Here is a 15,964-nt window from a genome sequence, read left to right on the forward strand (position 1 = left end):
TACCATCTACTGTATCTTGCCTATGCTGCTCTGTACCATCACTCATTCATATATCCTTATGTACATATTCTTTATCCCCTTACACTGTGTACAAGACAGTAGTTTTGGAATTGTTAGTTAGATTACTTGTTATTACTGCATTGTCGGAACTAGAAGCACAAGCATTTCGCTACACTCGCATTAACATCTGCTAACCATGTGTATGTGACAAAATAAAATTTGATTTGATTTTGATTTGAATCTTTATTTAAAGTTAAGGTAATTCACTGTGGACATTCACACACTGACAACTTAATTCAGAATAGTTGGCTACTTTTATGGGTTACACGTGTAAAAATAGCTACTGTTTGAAACATTGACATAGGTTTGAACTTGTGTTAAGTAAGTTATCGAGCCAAGAATGGTTCTACCTGTAATTGAACGGTTTAGGCACGTGTTATATGTTCCGTGTCAACTCATTGACTTCATCATAGTTGCCTGTGCCATTGAGGTGCTTTACAGTGTCAACAAACAAGCTGCACATTCCCACAGACAACTAGTCTGTCAATCATTCATTGATTTATGGTGTAGCTCAGTTAGTAGAGCATATCACTTGTAGGTTCAATTCCCAGCATCACCCATAAGTAAAAAAAATAAAAGTAAAAAAAAATATGCGCGCATGCCTCTAAGTCACTTTGGATAAAAGTGTCTGCCAAATGGTTATTATTATTACTACACTGTGGCCAGTTTGTTAGGTACACCCATCTAGTATTGGGTCAGACCCCCCTTTGCCTCCAGAACATCCTGAATTCTTTGGGGTATGGAAACGTTGCTCAATTGGTATCAAGGGACCTAACATATGCCAGGAAAACATTCCCCACACTATAATACCCCTGCCACCAGCCTGTACCGTTGACACTAGGCAGGATGGGGCCCTGGACTCATGCTGCTTACGCAAAATCCTGACTCTGCCATCAGCATGATGCAACAGGAACTGGGATTATTTATCTTTCGACCTCTCCTCAAGAAGATGTATGCACCCACAGGACTGGATGTTTTTTGTTTGTTGCACCATTCTCAGTAGCCCTAGACACTCATGCTTGAAAAGCCCAGGAGGGCGGTCCGTTTCTGAGATACCGGAACCGGCACGCTTGTCTCCGACCATCAGACATCAGACATATAGCAAGCCACAGCCACGTCTGTTAGCACAAACCATTTTATTCACACAGTTCAACTCAGGCTATGTGAGTTTGGTTGTCTTTTTATTGTAGGCTAGTCTTTAATGGTTGAGTAAATGCAGTTCTGTGACTGCGTAGGTTAATTAGGCTACTAATTCACTTAGTCTTAGGCAATTATAGCTAGGCTAAGGGAAGAAGCAACTGTTGATTCCTTCATGCTCCCAATCATAGTATGAGATGGACTTTCTGCACGTTGCTATTGGTATTACTTAGAGAAAACATCCATCTTCCAGCAGGGGTTACTGTGTTTCATAGCAGTTTATCACATTTTTAGGTGGGCTAATCTGTTATGTTTTGCCACAGTTTGAGTGTAGGCATTTATTCATCTCTGCAAGATTTATTTTCCAGGAGCGATTCAAAATCATTGCTAGTTAGGCTATAGGCCTAGCTATTCACATATTTGCTTCGCAGTCGACCAGGCAACGCTGACTGGTCTGGCAATTGTCATGTCTGCTGTTGATTGTCTGTAAATGGAATGTGTTTGCAGACTTGAAGGGGTTGCATCCCTAGTCTAGTGCACAGCCCGCTCTGACATATCTTCTTCTTACCTCCATCCCTCTAACTAACCTTATCTCCTTAGCTATTTCTCCTCTCTCCCTTTCACTCTAAACAGACTGATTACATGTAACCACACCAATCACTGCTAATACAGTTCAGTACAACAGGACTGAAGGAAGATTTGCTGTTCTCCATGCTCACAGGGATTTCTGACTGACACATTAAGCATTCACTGAAATCTCCTGCTCCTCTGTCAGTTCACTTCCCCCAATAGTCCCACTGAAAGAATGGATGGTTTTAGAAAGCAGAAACACCTATTGAGGAAATATGTGCTTCGGTTTAGAATTTAGCATGCACTGAGATATTGTGGTGTTTATTTAGCATTGTGTTGGGGCATCTTAGGTGAGCTGTTATGCTAGTGTCTTCTCTCCTCCTCAACAGTTCTCTCCTCAAGCTGTCCATCCAAACTAATCCATCCATAAAATAAGAAGTGTTTCAATTAAGCTGTCAGCAACAGCTCTAACATTCAGCTGGCCTTCTGTACAACAACGCATGCACATTATCGGCTATATGGTTGACTTCGGGTGTGCAACACGACACCTGAGTGACATCACATCCTCTCTGACTGGTGCAGAGCTCCACCTAGACTCGTCTCACCTTCCACCATTTCTCATGTTACAGAGAGAGGGAGAGACCTCCCCTCCAGTTACCAACCATTTCTCCTCAGGAGAACTGGGATCAAATACCATTTGAATTCTCTCAAATACTGTTTTGCCTCCTGTGAACTTTGCCATGAGGAATGACAGGCTTCGGAGTCTGCCGGTATGCAACTGCCTTAACTGGTGTACCTTATTTATGAAGTCAGCTACACAGACGAGGGACTTTGCAAATTGTTTGAGTGAGTGAGAGTGTGTGTGTGAGAGAGCGAGACCGAAACACACAGTGAAATAGACGGAGGAAGGAAGGGAACAACGTGACCCGAGGGAGTAGGAGAGTCTTGGGTTACAGGAGCATTAAGGCGGTTGGGTTTGTTGGCGAGGATCTTAGCAGGGGATCTATTTTTCCTCTGTATCCCTCCTCCCTACCGTGGACACCTGGAGAGCTGGGGGCCGGTGGGTCAGAGGTGACAAGGGCGTGGGGTAGCATGGGACAGAGTGCCAGCGACGTGGAGACAGTGCTCCGGCAACACCAACCGCAACCTGCTCAACACAACACTGGTGAGTCCAAGGACAAAACAGGAACCTGTACAGAACTTGAGGACATGAGCTTTTGTATTTGTTTTTGGAGGAGGAGTTTGAAGTAGCCTACTCAGGAAAGCGCTATTTGTTTGTTTTAGCATGGAAGAACCTGCTTTTGTATTGCTGCCTATGGAAGAGGAGTTTGTTTGTCGAATGTTTTGTAGAGAACTGTTTGTGCTAGCATGGAACAGAAAGGGTAGGTGGATATGGAAGATATGTGTTGCAGGGGTTTTTGTTTTGGAAAGCGAGACCGAGAGAGAGGAGGCGGAGATGGGCAGGCACAGACAGGTGAGGGAATGTATGCTGATGGAATGTGGTGATTGTGTAATACACCGACCTCACCGACCCACACTGCTGTCTAAACTCCTCCCCCCCCCCCCCCCCCCCCGTTTTTTACGACGGAACATGGGATATTTTTGTTAAGTGGTGCTGGGAGTGCAAGGCACCAGGCTGTATCACAACCGGCCGTAATTGTACGCCGCCCCATGAGACTGCCAATTGGCCCACTACGTCCGGGTTTGGCCGGTGTAGGCCGTCATTGTAAATAAGAATTTGTTCTTAACTGACTTGTCTAGTTAAAAGAAATCTGCCGTTGTCTGTTTCTCAGGATTCCATCATTAATTATGGTGCTGTACCATTTGCCTAGCCTAAAGCCCCCATCGTTCCTCTCTAATATACAGAGACAAACACAGAAACCTGTTTTTGCCGCTGTGACTGTCTGTCAGAGGGCGGAACACATAACTGTTGAATTTGGACAACTTGACTGCTCCATAGTAAACTGTGTGCAGGGAGGGGTCTCTTGATGGTGTGGTGGCTCAGTGTAGTTTATTAGGCTTGGATTGTGAGTTCTAGTCAGTGAGAAGAACACATTACAGTTCGATTTAGGCCTAATTGTCTCTCTACCATGCTGAGTTTAGGTGGGGGTGGTGGCTCTTCTGAGATTGTCTTAGACGTGTTGGAATAAAGCAGCATGCTACTTTCTGTGGACAAAGTCATCTCCATATTATCCTCCTTCTTCTTTTGCTCAAGTTTATTGGGCTTGTATTGTGAGTTTCTAATCCGTCTAACTTAGCCCCTGTAGGTTTATTTGCTTAGTAAAATTTGAACCACATGACACGGTCTGGTCAGTCAGTGTTTTCTGTGTCATGTTGTGGACTTTAATAGGTTAGCATTGTTTTGTTGTGCACTGTACTTTCAACTCTTTAATAACTAAACAAATTGCATGCCTTGGTTTAGCTATTTGTTTCTGAACAACTGGGTTTTATACTGGAGCCCGTTGGGGAATGTTAATGTAGTGTAGGCCTAGTATTAGTTGGAATTGCATACTTTAGACTGACTTGGTAATGTAGTTATTACATACAATAAACTTGTAACACATGGTGGCAAATACAGTGGAGCACATGCAGTACATTCGGAAAGTATTCAGACCCCTTCCTTTTTTCCACATTTTATGTTACAACCTTATTCTAAAAATGATAAAATAATGACAAAGCGAAAACAGGTTTTTAGAAATTTGTGCAAATGTATAATAGCACAGATACATTTTCATAAGTATTCGGACCCTTTGCTTTGAGTAAAACCAAGCCATGAGGTTGAAGGAATTGTCCGTAGAGCTCCGAGACAGAATTGTGTCGAGGCACAGATCTGGGGAAGGGTACCAAAAAATGTATGCAGCATTGAAGGTCCCCAAAGAACACGGTGGCCTCCATCATTCTTAAATGGAAAAAGTTTGGAACCACCAAGGCTCTTCCTAGAGCTGGCCGCCCAGTCAAACTGAGCAAGCGGGGGAGAAGGGCCTTGGTCATGGAGGTGACCAAGAACCCGATGGTCACACTGACAGAGCTCCAGAGTTCCTCTGTGGAGATGGTTGTCCTTCTGGAAGGTTCTCCCATCTCTGCAGCACTCCACCAATCAGGCCTTTATGGTAGAGTGGTCAGACGGAAGCCACTTCTCAGTAAAAGGCACATAACCGCCGGCTTGGAGTTTGTCAAAAGTCACCTAAACAAGTTTCTCTGGTCTGATGAAACCAAGATTGAACACTTTGGCCTGAATGCCAAGCGTCACAACTGGAGGAAACCTGGCACCATCCCTACGGTAAAGCATGGTGGTGGCAGCAACATGCTGTGGGGATGTTTTTCAGTAACAGGGACTGGGAGACTAGTCGGGGTCGAAGGAAAGATGCAAAGTACAGAGAGATCCTTGATGAAAACCTGCTCCAGAGCGCTCAGGACCTCAGACTGGGGCGAAGGTTCACCTTCCAACAGGACAACAACCCTAAGCACACAGCCAACACAACGACAGGAGTGGCTTCGGAACAAGCCTCAATGTCCTTGTAATCGCTGCCAAAGGTGCTTCAACAAAGTACTGAGTAAAGGGGTCTGAATTTTTATGTAAATGTAATATTTTGTTTTATTCTTAACCTATTTTTGCTTTGTCATTATGGGGTATTGTGTGTCGATTGAGGGGGGAAAAAATATTTAATCAATTTTAGAATAAGGCTGTAACGTAACAAACTGGAAAAAGTGAAGGAGTCTGAATTCTTTCTGTATGCACTGTAAGTATAATTGTATTTCTTTACTACAGTACTCTCCTGTGCATGCTTCCACTCCATGCATATATGGTATACCACCACCATGCTATGCTCATAGCAATAGAATGTCATTCGAACTTCATGGCTACACTACTCAATGCAGTTGTCAGAAACTATGTTGACTCAGTGCGTGTCATGTCATTGTTATGGGTCATTTACCTTATGGACCATTCAGTATGACTGCTGGTTGAGTAAGAGCAAACCAAGGCTTCTCTAGCAGCTCTCTCTGCTTCTCTCTGCTTGTCATGTTCACCACGAAACAATGGGTACATTCACCTTGACAATATTGTCACAGATTTCTGTTCAAACAAGACGTGTGTGTTTGTGTACTATTGGTGTGTTGTAAAATGTGTAGCCTGCATGCCAGTAAGACAGTGCTCAGCCTGTAGATGGATGTCAAACTGTTTCTTTGATGGCCTGTCAGTCTGTGGAGCAGTGTTCTGTCAGTCTCTGTGGAGCAGTGGCCTGTCAGTCTCTGTGGAGCAGTGGCCTGTCAGTCTCTGTGGAGCAGTGGCCTGTCAGTCTCTGTGGAGCAGTGGCCTGTCAGTCTCTGTGGAGCAGTGGTTCCCGTCAGTCAGTCCAGGGTTGTTTGACTGTGCCGTCACCTTTTATTCCCCAACTCTGATACCTGCTTTCTCTTCTCACGTTGTCGTGTTCTATTGTAACACAAGGACGCCTCGCCCCACACAGACAGAGCCCCTTCCAGCACCAATTAGTGTCTGTCTGTCTAGGAACAGCTGTGAGACTAATGTGTTTGACAGGGGGAAGGTTCAACCCCCACCACCGCTCCCTGTCCCCCACATCACTGCAGTGCCATACAGTTCAGGTTAGGACCTCTTGGTCAACTGGGGATCACACGAGACCCATATAGGAACTAAACGGACAAACAGATTTGTTTATCTCAAAGAGATACATGCATCTGACAACATGGTTATGCATTTAAAGGGACTTAAAAAGGAACACTCATTTTGAATGAGATGAATCATTCACAGCAACGTAAACTAAGGCTTAGACTTAATCCGAAATGAGTTAATGTACTATACAGTGTAGCTAAGCTAACAGTTATGGTAACTTGGCATAGTGATTGCTGGTGTTTTGAAGTACAGTTGGTATTGATAGTTCTGGTGACCATGATAAAGTATAATTTTTCAGTTGTTCCTGTATGAAACTGTCTGTACCCAAATTAAATGTAATATCCTGAGCTTTGCTGCTGCTACATTTAGCTTAGACTAACCTTGAGAAGAACAACAGTATTGCTGGGAACTGCATCTCTGAGTGTTCACTGTTTCCAGACCAGCACAATTACCATGTGGCCTGGATGTGGAACTACAGTATTTACAGTATATATTATGCATACTCGATGCATATTCTCAGATGAATATTGGCATTAGGTCTGACGTAATCTTCAGGCTAGATGCTACAGACAAAACAACTGACCTCAAAGTTCTGGTGGGATTCTCTAATTGTTTTGTTTTTGCTGGCACTGACTGGCTTGTCTCACTCACTCTCAAACTGTTTTCTGTGGAACTGGCGCCTGCCTGCCACAGGGATATCAACACTCTAATTTTTCCCCTTATGAATCCTGGCCCCGTTTCGCACGACTTCCCATGTCTCGTCTCCGACCCCTCTCTTTTTGCTGTTTTGCTCTCCCGCTTGCTCTTTCCTCTCTCTCCCTCTCTCTACTAGTCTTTTATAACATTATCTATTTGTTTAACAAACACCCTTGCCCTCAGTGAATTGCACTGGTATGCTGTTTTTAGCATTCATTTACTATTTAGGGGCATGATATACATGTGTCTGTCTGTCTCTGTAAAATTATCAATCAAGTGAATTCGATCTGTTTCTCTCCGCTTACCTTTCATCCCTGTTTCTCGTGCCAGGGTGTTTTCTGGTAAGCGTCAGAATACAGGGGGATGAGGGATGAATGAATGAAATTGAGGATGCAAATTGCCACTGTCCCCCATAGACTGGACTGTTGTGACCTCATCAATATAAGGCCGATGACTGTAACATATGTCTGGTGTTTTTATATAGATCTCATGCTATTCAACGCTTCCTGGTTTGTTCCTTAGGGAGTGACTCAGTCAGTCAACCATCAACATGCTGTATGTCCTAAGCACTGTCCTCTTGTGCAGCAAGTGTGTGTACGTGTGGTTGACTTATCACCTAAGAATGTGTGGATATTTCACGCCCATAATACGTCTTCCTTGCTCTATTGCATGGTTTACAGCAACATGTGACATCAGCTGGAGACCAGTTATGAGTCATGATTTCTGGGAGACTAACCTTATCCTCTCCAATGTGTTGCTTGTTTGTTTATTCTGCTCTCTGTCTGCAGTTTCTGTAGTAATTATGTTTGTACTCTTGACAGGAAGTGTGTTGGGCTTATGTTTGTATTGAAACCGTATTGAAACCATCCCACTCTCTTTCCATGCTGGTGGGGAGAAGTCTCAGTTCAATGTTAGAAACTCGGCAGCCAATAAGAGTGGAATTCAGAGCAGCCTTCAGCTTTAAGCCTGGCTAAGTCTGTATTGTGGTCTAGTATAACACTCTGTACAGTCGTGGTAAAAAGTTTTGAGAATTACATAAATATTAATTTTCAAAGTCTGCTGCCTCAGTTTGTATGATGGCAATTTGCATATACTCCAGAATGTTATGAAGAGTGATCAGATGAATTGCAATTAATTGCAAAGTCCCTCTTTGCCATGCAAATGAACTGAATCCCCCAAAAACATTTCCACTGCATTTCAGCCCTGCCACAAAAGGACCAGCTGACATGTCAGTGATTCTCTCGTTAACACAGGTGTGAGTGTTGATGAGGACAAGGTTGGAGATCACTCTGTCATGCTGATTGAGTTTGAATAACAGACTGAAAGCTTCAAAAGGAGGGTGGTGCTTGGAATCATTGTTATTCTTATGTCAACCATGGTTACCTGCAAAGAAACACCTGCCGTCATCATTGCTTTGCACAAAAGGTCTTCACAGGCAAGGATATTGCTGCCAGTAAGATTGCACCTAAATCAACCATTTATCGGATCAAGAACAATTGAACAGAGAGCTGTTCAATTGTTGTGAAGAAGGCTTCAGGGCGCCCAAGAAAGTCCAGCAAGCGCCGAGACCGTTGCCTAAAGTTGATTCAGCTGCAGGATCGGGGCACCACCAGTACAGAGCTTGCTCAGGAATGGCAGCGGGCAGGTGTGCATCTGCACGCACAGTGAGGCGAAGACTAATGGAGGATGGCCTTGTGTCAAGAAGGGCAGCAAAGAAGCCACTTCTCTCCAGGAAAAACATCAGGGACAGACTGATATTCTACAATAGGTACAGGGATTGGACTGCTGAGGACTGGGGTAAAGTCATTTTCTCTGAATCCCCTTTCCGATTTGTTTGGGGCATCCGGAAAAAAGCTTGTCCGGAGAAGACAAGGTGAGTGCTACCATCACTCCTGTGTCATGCCAACAGTAAAGCATCCTGAGACCATTCATGTGTGGGGTTGCTTCTCAGCCAAGGGAGTGGGCTCACTCACAATTTTGCCTAAGAACACAGCCATGAATAAAGAATGGTACCAACACATCCTCGAGAGCAACTTCTCCCAACCATCCAGGAACAGTTTGGTGACGAACAATGCCTTATCCAGCATGATGGAGCACCTTGCCATAAGGCCAAAGTGATAACAGTGGCTCGAGGAACAAAACATCGATATTTTGGGTTCATGGCCAGGAAACTCCCCTGACCTTAATCACATTGAACTTGTGGTCAATCCTCAAGAGGCAGGTGGACAAACAAAAACCCACAAATTCCGACAAACTCCAAGCATTGATTGTGCAAGAATGGGCTGCCATCAGTGTGGCTCAGAAGTTAATTGACAGCATGCCAGGGCGGATTGCAGAGGTCTTGAAAAAGAAGGGTCAACACTGCAAATATTGACTCTTTGCATCAACTTCATGTAATTGTCAATAAAAGCCTTTGTAATTATACTTCAGTATTCCATAGTAACATCGGACAAAAATATCTAAACACTGAAGCAGAAAACTTTGTAGAAATTAATATTTGTGTCATTCTGAAAACTTTTGGCCACGACTGTACTTTAACATGACAGTGGAATGTAGCAACAACCAGCTCAGGCCTAGTTCATACTGTAACGTTACTGTTGAATACATACTGTAGAGTTAGTTAGGGCCCAGTCTATAGTGGAAAATCAATCCCTTTTTACGAATAGGGCAGCAGTAGGCCTATTATCATTTTCTATCCCCCTTGCCTTCATCTTATATCTTGTAATAAGCATCATGCCATTCCCCTCCCTCTCTCCCTCCCTCTCTAGATTATGAGGTGGACTTGCAGCATAGTACTACAGGGAGCGAGGGGGGGAACTCATCAGGCGAAACCCCTCCCTCCAAACGCAAGGGCAAGTTCTCCAGCTTCGGCAATATGTTCAAGCCCTGGAAGTGGAGGAAGAAGAAGAGCAGTGAGACGTTTCTGGAAACCTCAATAGGTACCTACCCTTTAGAAATAGTAACCTTGATGTATGGATTGTACAACTGTAAGGACCTGTTATCTTAAGTCAGCTCAAGTCTTCATGGTCTCAGACAATGTTACTCATCAAGCCACCTCTGTTACGGGAAAATGAAACATTTGTTTACTTTCAGTGTTGGAGAGGAAGATCTCGGTAAGGAGACCTCGTCAGGAGCTGATTGACAGGGGAGTGCTGAAAGAACTTCCAGAGAATGGTATGCAGACCAATGCCCGTATCCACAAAGCCGCTCCGAGTAGGAGTGCTGATTTAGGACCGGTTTAGCCTTTTAGATCATAATGAATATGGAAAGATCCTAGCTCTGCACTCCGACTCTGAGATGCTTTGTGCATACGGGCCCTGATAGGTAAAGGACCTACAGAGATACTAGTGGCCTATATTTTATGAACGAGAAACAAAGAATCATAAAACACGGGACGAGATGTTAAAAACTGTCCATTGTGCCAATAGATGGAATGCACTCGCATGAGATTTGCCGTGATGTTGACAGAGTGGCATGGGAGGTTTATTTCTTAGACTGGGTTAAGATGTCAATTTTGGGACACATCCTCAGTAGTGTGCCTTCGAATCAGTGGGTGTTTCGGCCTTTAATCACTAAACACTCTCATCAAAGGTGGCCAGCTAAAGGGTGATCAAGCCTTAGCTTGTGTCCCATGCCCAATTAAGATGTCCCACGGGACTATGCAAGGCAGGGGCGTCCTCTTCCCTGAGCCAGTCCTACAGCTGACCGCATACCTCATATGCCCTCCTCAAGTTGGAGGGATCTGAATTGGGTTCTCAGGTGGGGGTGGGGGGTCATGAAGTTATAGCCCAGCAAGGGTCCTTCCGTTTGATCCAGATCCACTGGCTGCCTCTTTCAGCTGCTTGAGAAACTGCTCTGACGGTCTGCCGCAGAGCCTGTCCATGGATTCCAAGTTCTTTCAGCAACCTGATGGTGGAAGAAGCCACGAATCCTCTGCATCCCACTTCAACTGGCCAGACTTTTGCATTCCAGCCACGCTGAGTTGCGTCTGCTGCCAACTCTGTGTAACGCAGTTTCTTACGCTCGTAGGCCTCTTCAACAGAGTTTTCCCACGGGACTGTACTATACAAAACTATAGTAGGGTAACAATTTTAGAGAATATTGATGTAGAGAATATCTTTGCTGACCTCAAATTCCTTATCCGTATGTGTTTCTGTGTGACAGAGAGCAACGATGTGAACCACTCCAAAGTTCCGGGGGTGAAGAATGGCCAGCCAGTATCCATGGACGTTGACCGGGTGTCAGAGTCGGGGGTGAGGGGGTCGCGGGGGGAGCCAGGCCCAGGGCTCAACCCCACTTGGCTGCCCCAGGGAGTGGACCCCCGGCGGGGCACTGTCCCTTTAGACGACCCCCGGAGCAGGATCAGGGTGCCCTCCGATGCCTCTCGCTCCAACCGAGCCCCACTGGACGTTGACTCGCACGCCAGGCTATCGGCCATAGATCTGGAGAGACGGAGCAGACTGCCCTCTGACGTGTCGGAGAGGAAAGGAGGGTCACTACCGAGAGGACCTGCTCCGGAGGACGGGAAGCACCGGAGAGAGGGGAAAGAGGACAAGCGAGAGGGGAAAGAGGACAGGCGAGAGGGGAAAGAGGAGAGGCGAGAGGGGAAAGAGGAGAGGCGAGAGGGGAAAGAGGAGAGGCGAGATGGGAAAGAGGAGAGGCGAGAGAGGAGAGATTTGAAAGAGGAAAGTAAAGAGAGGAGAGATCCTTGTGATGAGAGAGAAAGAAAGGATCAGAGGGAGGAGAGAGACCGGGAGGGAGGCGAACGGAGGGATGATAAAGACAGGGAAAAGAGAGACAGGAGAGATGACAGGGAAAAGAAGGACAGAGATTATCGAGAGGAGGAGAAGAGAGATGGGAAAGGAGAAAAAGATGACCGGAGAGAGGGAAAAGAGAAAAGAGACGAGAAGAGAGATGATCGCGAGAGGAGGGATGACAAGAGAATCGATTGTGAAAGGAGAGATGCTCGTGATCGCAGGGACGATGGGGAGGAGAAGGATAGGAGAAGGAGTCCTAGGGCTGGGAAACCAGAGACTATCTTGAGACCTGTAGAAGGGAGTCGTCCGGTGGTCAGACCCCACTCTGAGATGGAGCTGAGGCCCAGTTTCCAGAAGACCTCCTCAGAGGACCGTGGTAGCAGGGTCCGCCCTGCCTCCGAGACTTACTGTGGAAGCACCCTGCCCAGGTACATGACATCTGAGGAGACCAAACGAGGGGAGACCCGCGGAAGAGCAGGTAAGAAACTGCCTGGGATGTGTAAGTAAATCCTCTCACTTGTACGTCTGGAGGTTGCTCTTCAGGTGTTGGAGAAGTTCAACAATTATTAGTGGAAAAATGCATTTAAAGCAGTTTATTGGGCACTTTGCAAGGGCAATGTCTGCTAGTTGAGTGTCTAGGAGATTCTTTCAAATCTACTGTGTTGTGTGTGTGTGTGTATATATGTAAATCTCCTTGTTCTCACCCCTGTGAAAGGTGTGAGGACTTGACCAGTATCCGTCTTTAGTTAGTTAATCTATTAAAAAGCTGCTTATTGTCTAACGTTGAGTTGCAGCTTATCTCAGCTCTGTGTTCTATGTGCTCAGCACTGTACAGTAACAGTGTGTGTTTGAGGCTGCACTTTGAGCCCCAAGGACCAGGTGGAATAGAAACACTTATTATCCTTCTGACATCCGGTCTGTCTCCGTGTTTTGTCTCTGTCGGTCTGTCGGTCTCCGTGTTTTGTCTGTAGAGTCCACTGGTGTCCGCTTCGCCCCAGGCCCCACCCCAGACCCTGACTCCGCCTTTAACTCCTCCTCCTCCCGGAGAGCTCAGCCTCCTGCCAAACAGGCCACGCTCCCTCCCAAGAGCCAACCCACCACCACCTCCTCCACGGAGCCTGGCCGGACCTCCACCCCACCTTCCTCCTCCTCCTCTACTTCCTCCACCTCCTCTGCAATAGCGGTGGCCAAGCCACCCAGGACTGTTTCCCTGGTCATCAGTGATGACCCTCCTCCCAGCCCCGTCCCCCCTGCGCGGTTCAGCCATGTACCCCCATCCTTCACCCCGGGAGAGTCGGCCACCCCTCCCCCTGTACCCCCCCATGCCAAGCAGCCACCTGTACCCCCAACCAAACCCACCAACCGCAACAGCAACCTCGCTCTGCTTGGTGAGTTTAACCTGCTTCTGCTCCCTGTTTGTATGCTGTTTCACTCCATAATGTTACTGGTTATCATTGTTTTACGTAGGTTTATGGATGAGGTAAGTCCGGTACCCCTCAAGTAAAGTGTTACAATTACGTTTGACCTTTTTGAACCCAAATCAATGACTCTGGTGTTTCTAAGTGTCCTGTTTCAACAGAATATGTCCTCCTGCAGTATAGTGGTTGGTCTCGATGTGTACTGAAACACAGGGTGTTCTATGCAGTGCTTTAGGACTTTTCTCAATTGGATTTGCTCAACTCCTGCATCCTCTCTCACATCCTTTTGAAAAAAGTCCAAGTTAATCGAGGAGAGGGAATGTGGAAGAAAATGCGTTTGTATGAAATGACTGTCCTCCACTCACATCAGGCAAATTACTTTTACAGGGATGGATCCCAAAATAAATGTATAAAGTAATAAAAACAAATTATGTTAGTTTAGCAAGACATTTTATAGATAAAACGATAAGTAGCATATCATTTTTAAACGTTTGCATCATTTTCTCCTTGAGAAAACAATGGTATGTGGCAGAGTTTAAAACTCTTCTGTAAAGGACTTGAGTAGGATATACTTGTGCTTCTTCGCCAAAACAAGGCTATTGAGGAGGGGAGGACCATCTTCCATTTGCCTACTAACGAATTGACACGTTCCTCGACCACTCATCGGTTTTCCAGTCACAGAGGAGAGAGGGCGGAGGACAGACTTATGTCCAAACAAGAAAAGGCCCTAGTCTGCAGTTTGTGTACAGTGAGAGTCTCCAAAGAGAGGGGTAGGCAAGGGCTTTTCTTTACCAGGGTTATTCAAGCTCAGCTCTCACACACACACACACACACACACACGCAATGCTGTGCTGGCGCTCTTCCAACAGGCCTGGAGCAACTCCAGAGCATCCAGGGCTCTGATTTGGCTGCCTCAGTTTTCCATATCTGCTGCCCTAGGTCTGGTGCCCATTCCAACAGTCTGTATAGTAACAGTTGTTGTGACTAGGGCTGTTGTGGTGACCGGTAATTAGTAGCCTACCAAACTTGCTAACGGCCAGGTACTCAGCACTCTATTATCCCTCTAATCACTCTGGCATCAATGAAAATCTAATCAAACACTTCATGAGAGCCCATGAGCTCATGTTGAGCAACATTTCTATAGGCTATCAAACGGTGATGGCCTCTATTAAAAAGAGGAGGATCCCATTAGATTTCTATATGCTAGACCTACTGTATTTCTCAACTTTCCTAATATTAAGCACATTGCTTAATATTAGCAGGAGTATAGCCTACCTGGTTGGCATTAAAGTGAACTACAGGAAAAGCGTCCTCCATTACCTATTTAAGTGCAGAGATTACATGTATTTTTTCACCTGCCCCTGTTTTAAAACAGGTGCATGACAATGGTCCATTCTAAATCAAAACGGATTTCACACATATATTATTTAGTATATGTAAAGACAAGATTAAATCAAGAATAGTCTGATGGGTGACAATATTAGCCTATCACTTGTGAATTATATATTATCACTTGTGAACAATGCCCAGCTTAATAAATTACCGACGTGGTTCCTGCACAGGAACACCTCAGCGGAAATTTCAGAGCGCCACCTATAGTACTATAGTATAGTACTCGATAAATCTCAAACTTTCATTAAAACACACATGCAAGGTACTGAATTAAAGCTACACTCGTTGTGTATCTAGCCACCAAGTCATATTTGTAAAATGCTTTTCGGCGAAAGCATGAGAAGCTATTATCTGATAGCATGCACCCCCCCAAAATACCAAAACGTCACCCAAACAACAGATTTTGCGGTAGCCGGCGCTACACAAAACGCAGAAATAAAATATAAAACATTCATTACCTTTGACGAGCTTCTCTGTTGGCACTACTATATGTCCCATAAACATCACAATTGGGTCTTTTTCCCGATTAAATCCGTCAAAGTATGTCCAAAATGTCCATTTATGAAGGCCGTCTGATCCAAGGAAAAGTCACCTTTACGAGACGCAACGTCACTTTTTAAAATTAAAAAAGTTGCCTATAAACTTTTACAAATCACTTCAAACGACTTTTGTAAACCAACTTTAGGTATTAATAAACGTTAATAATCGATCAAATTGATCACGGGGCGATCTGTATTCGATAGCAGCAAGTCTTGAAATCATCGTCCATTTTTTTTACTTTCATAATTTCCTGGGTGCACCTCAAGACAGGAAGTGCCTATACTTCAGCCCACCAAGGATAAATGTGCTAAGTGTGGAAGCTGTAGGCGTTGTAAACGGAACCGGATCTATTTTCTTTCGCCTTAGACAATTCAAAGACTGGCGGATTAATTTTGTTTTTGTGTTTTTGGTGAACAGTTTTTCCTGGGATTTTTACTCCTAAACACGCTCTGTTATAGCCAGAGACACGATTTTACCAGTTTTAGAGACTTCAGAGTGTTTTCTATACACACATACTTATCATATGCATATGCTATATTCCTGGCATGAGTAGCAGGACTTTGAAATGTTGCACGATTTTTAACAAAAAGCTGCGAAAATTCACAGCATCCTTAAAAGGTTTTAAGGCAAGAAACAATGCCTTTTTTCTTATTTTAACTTATAAAATAATGCCATAGAATTCTAAGCAAATCTTGTCTGCTAAATGAACTAGTGTAGTCCACAGCCATATGGCATAGCCAGATCAGTACCTAACATAAGGACAA

The 15,964-nt window shown here is 44.9% G+C and overlaps 1 protein-coding gene across 6 annotated transcripts in view; it reads left to right on the plus strand.

The window, feature by feature from the left end:
• LOC139392133 (phosphatase and actin regulator 4A-like) overlaps positions 1–15,964 on the plus strand; it is a 60,310-nt gene that overhangs the window by 23,927 nt on the left and 20,419 nt on the right. For 4 of the 6 annotated variants that reach the window (XM_071139861.1, XM_071139860.1, XM_071139863.1 and 1 more), the window contains 4 exons: positions 9,862–10,032; positions 10,187–10,267; positions 11,258–12,328; positions 12,822–13,238. In XM_071139861.1, the coding sequence (XP_070995962.1) occupies positions 9,862–10,032; positions 10,187–10,267; positions 11,258–12,328; positions 12,822–13,238 (1,740 nt within the window). The other 2 variants (XM_071139859.1, XM_071139858.1) reach the window with 2 other exon arrangements.

This window comes from Oncorhynchus clarkii, chromosome 32, assembly GCF_045791955.1.
Source record: "Oncorhynchus clarkii lewisi isolate Uvic-CL-2024 chromosome 32, UVic_Ocla_1.0, whole genome shotgun sequence".
NCBI lineage: Eukaryota > Metazoa > Chordata > Actinopteri > Salmoniformes > Salmonidae > Oncorhynchus > Oncorhynchus clarkii.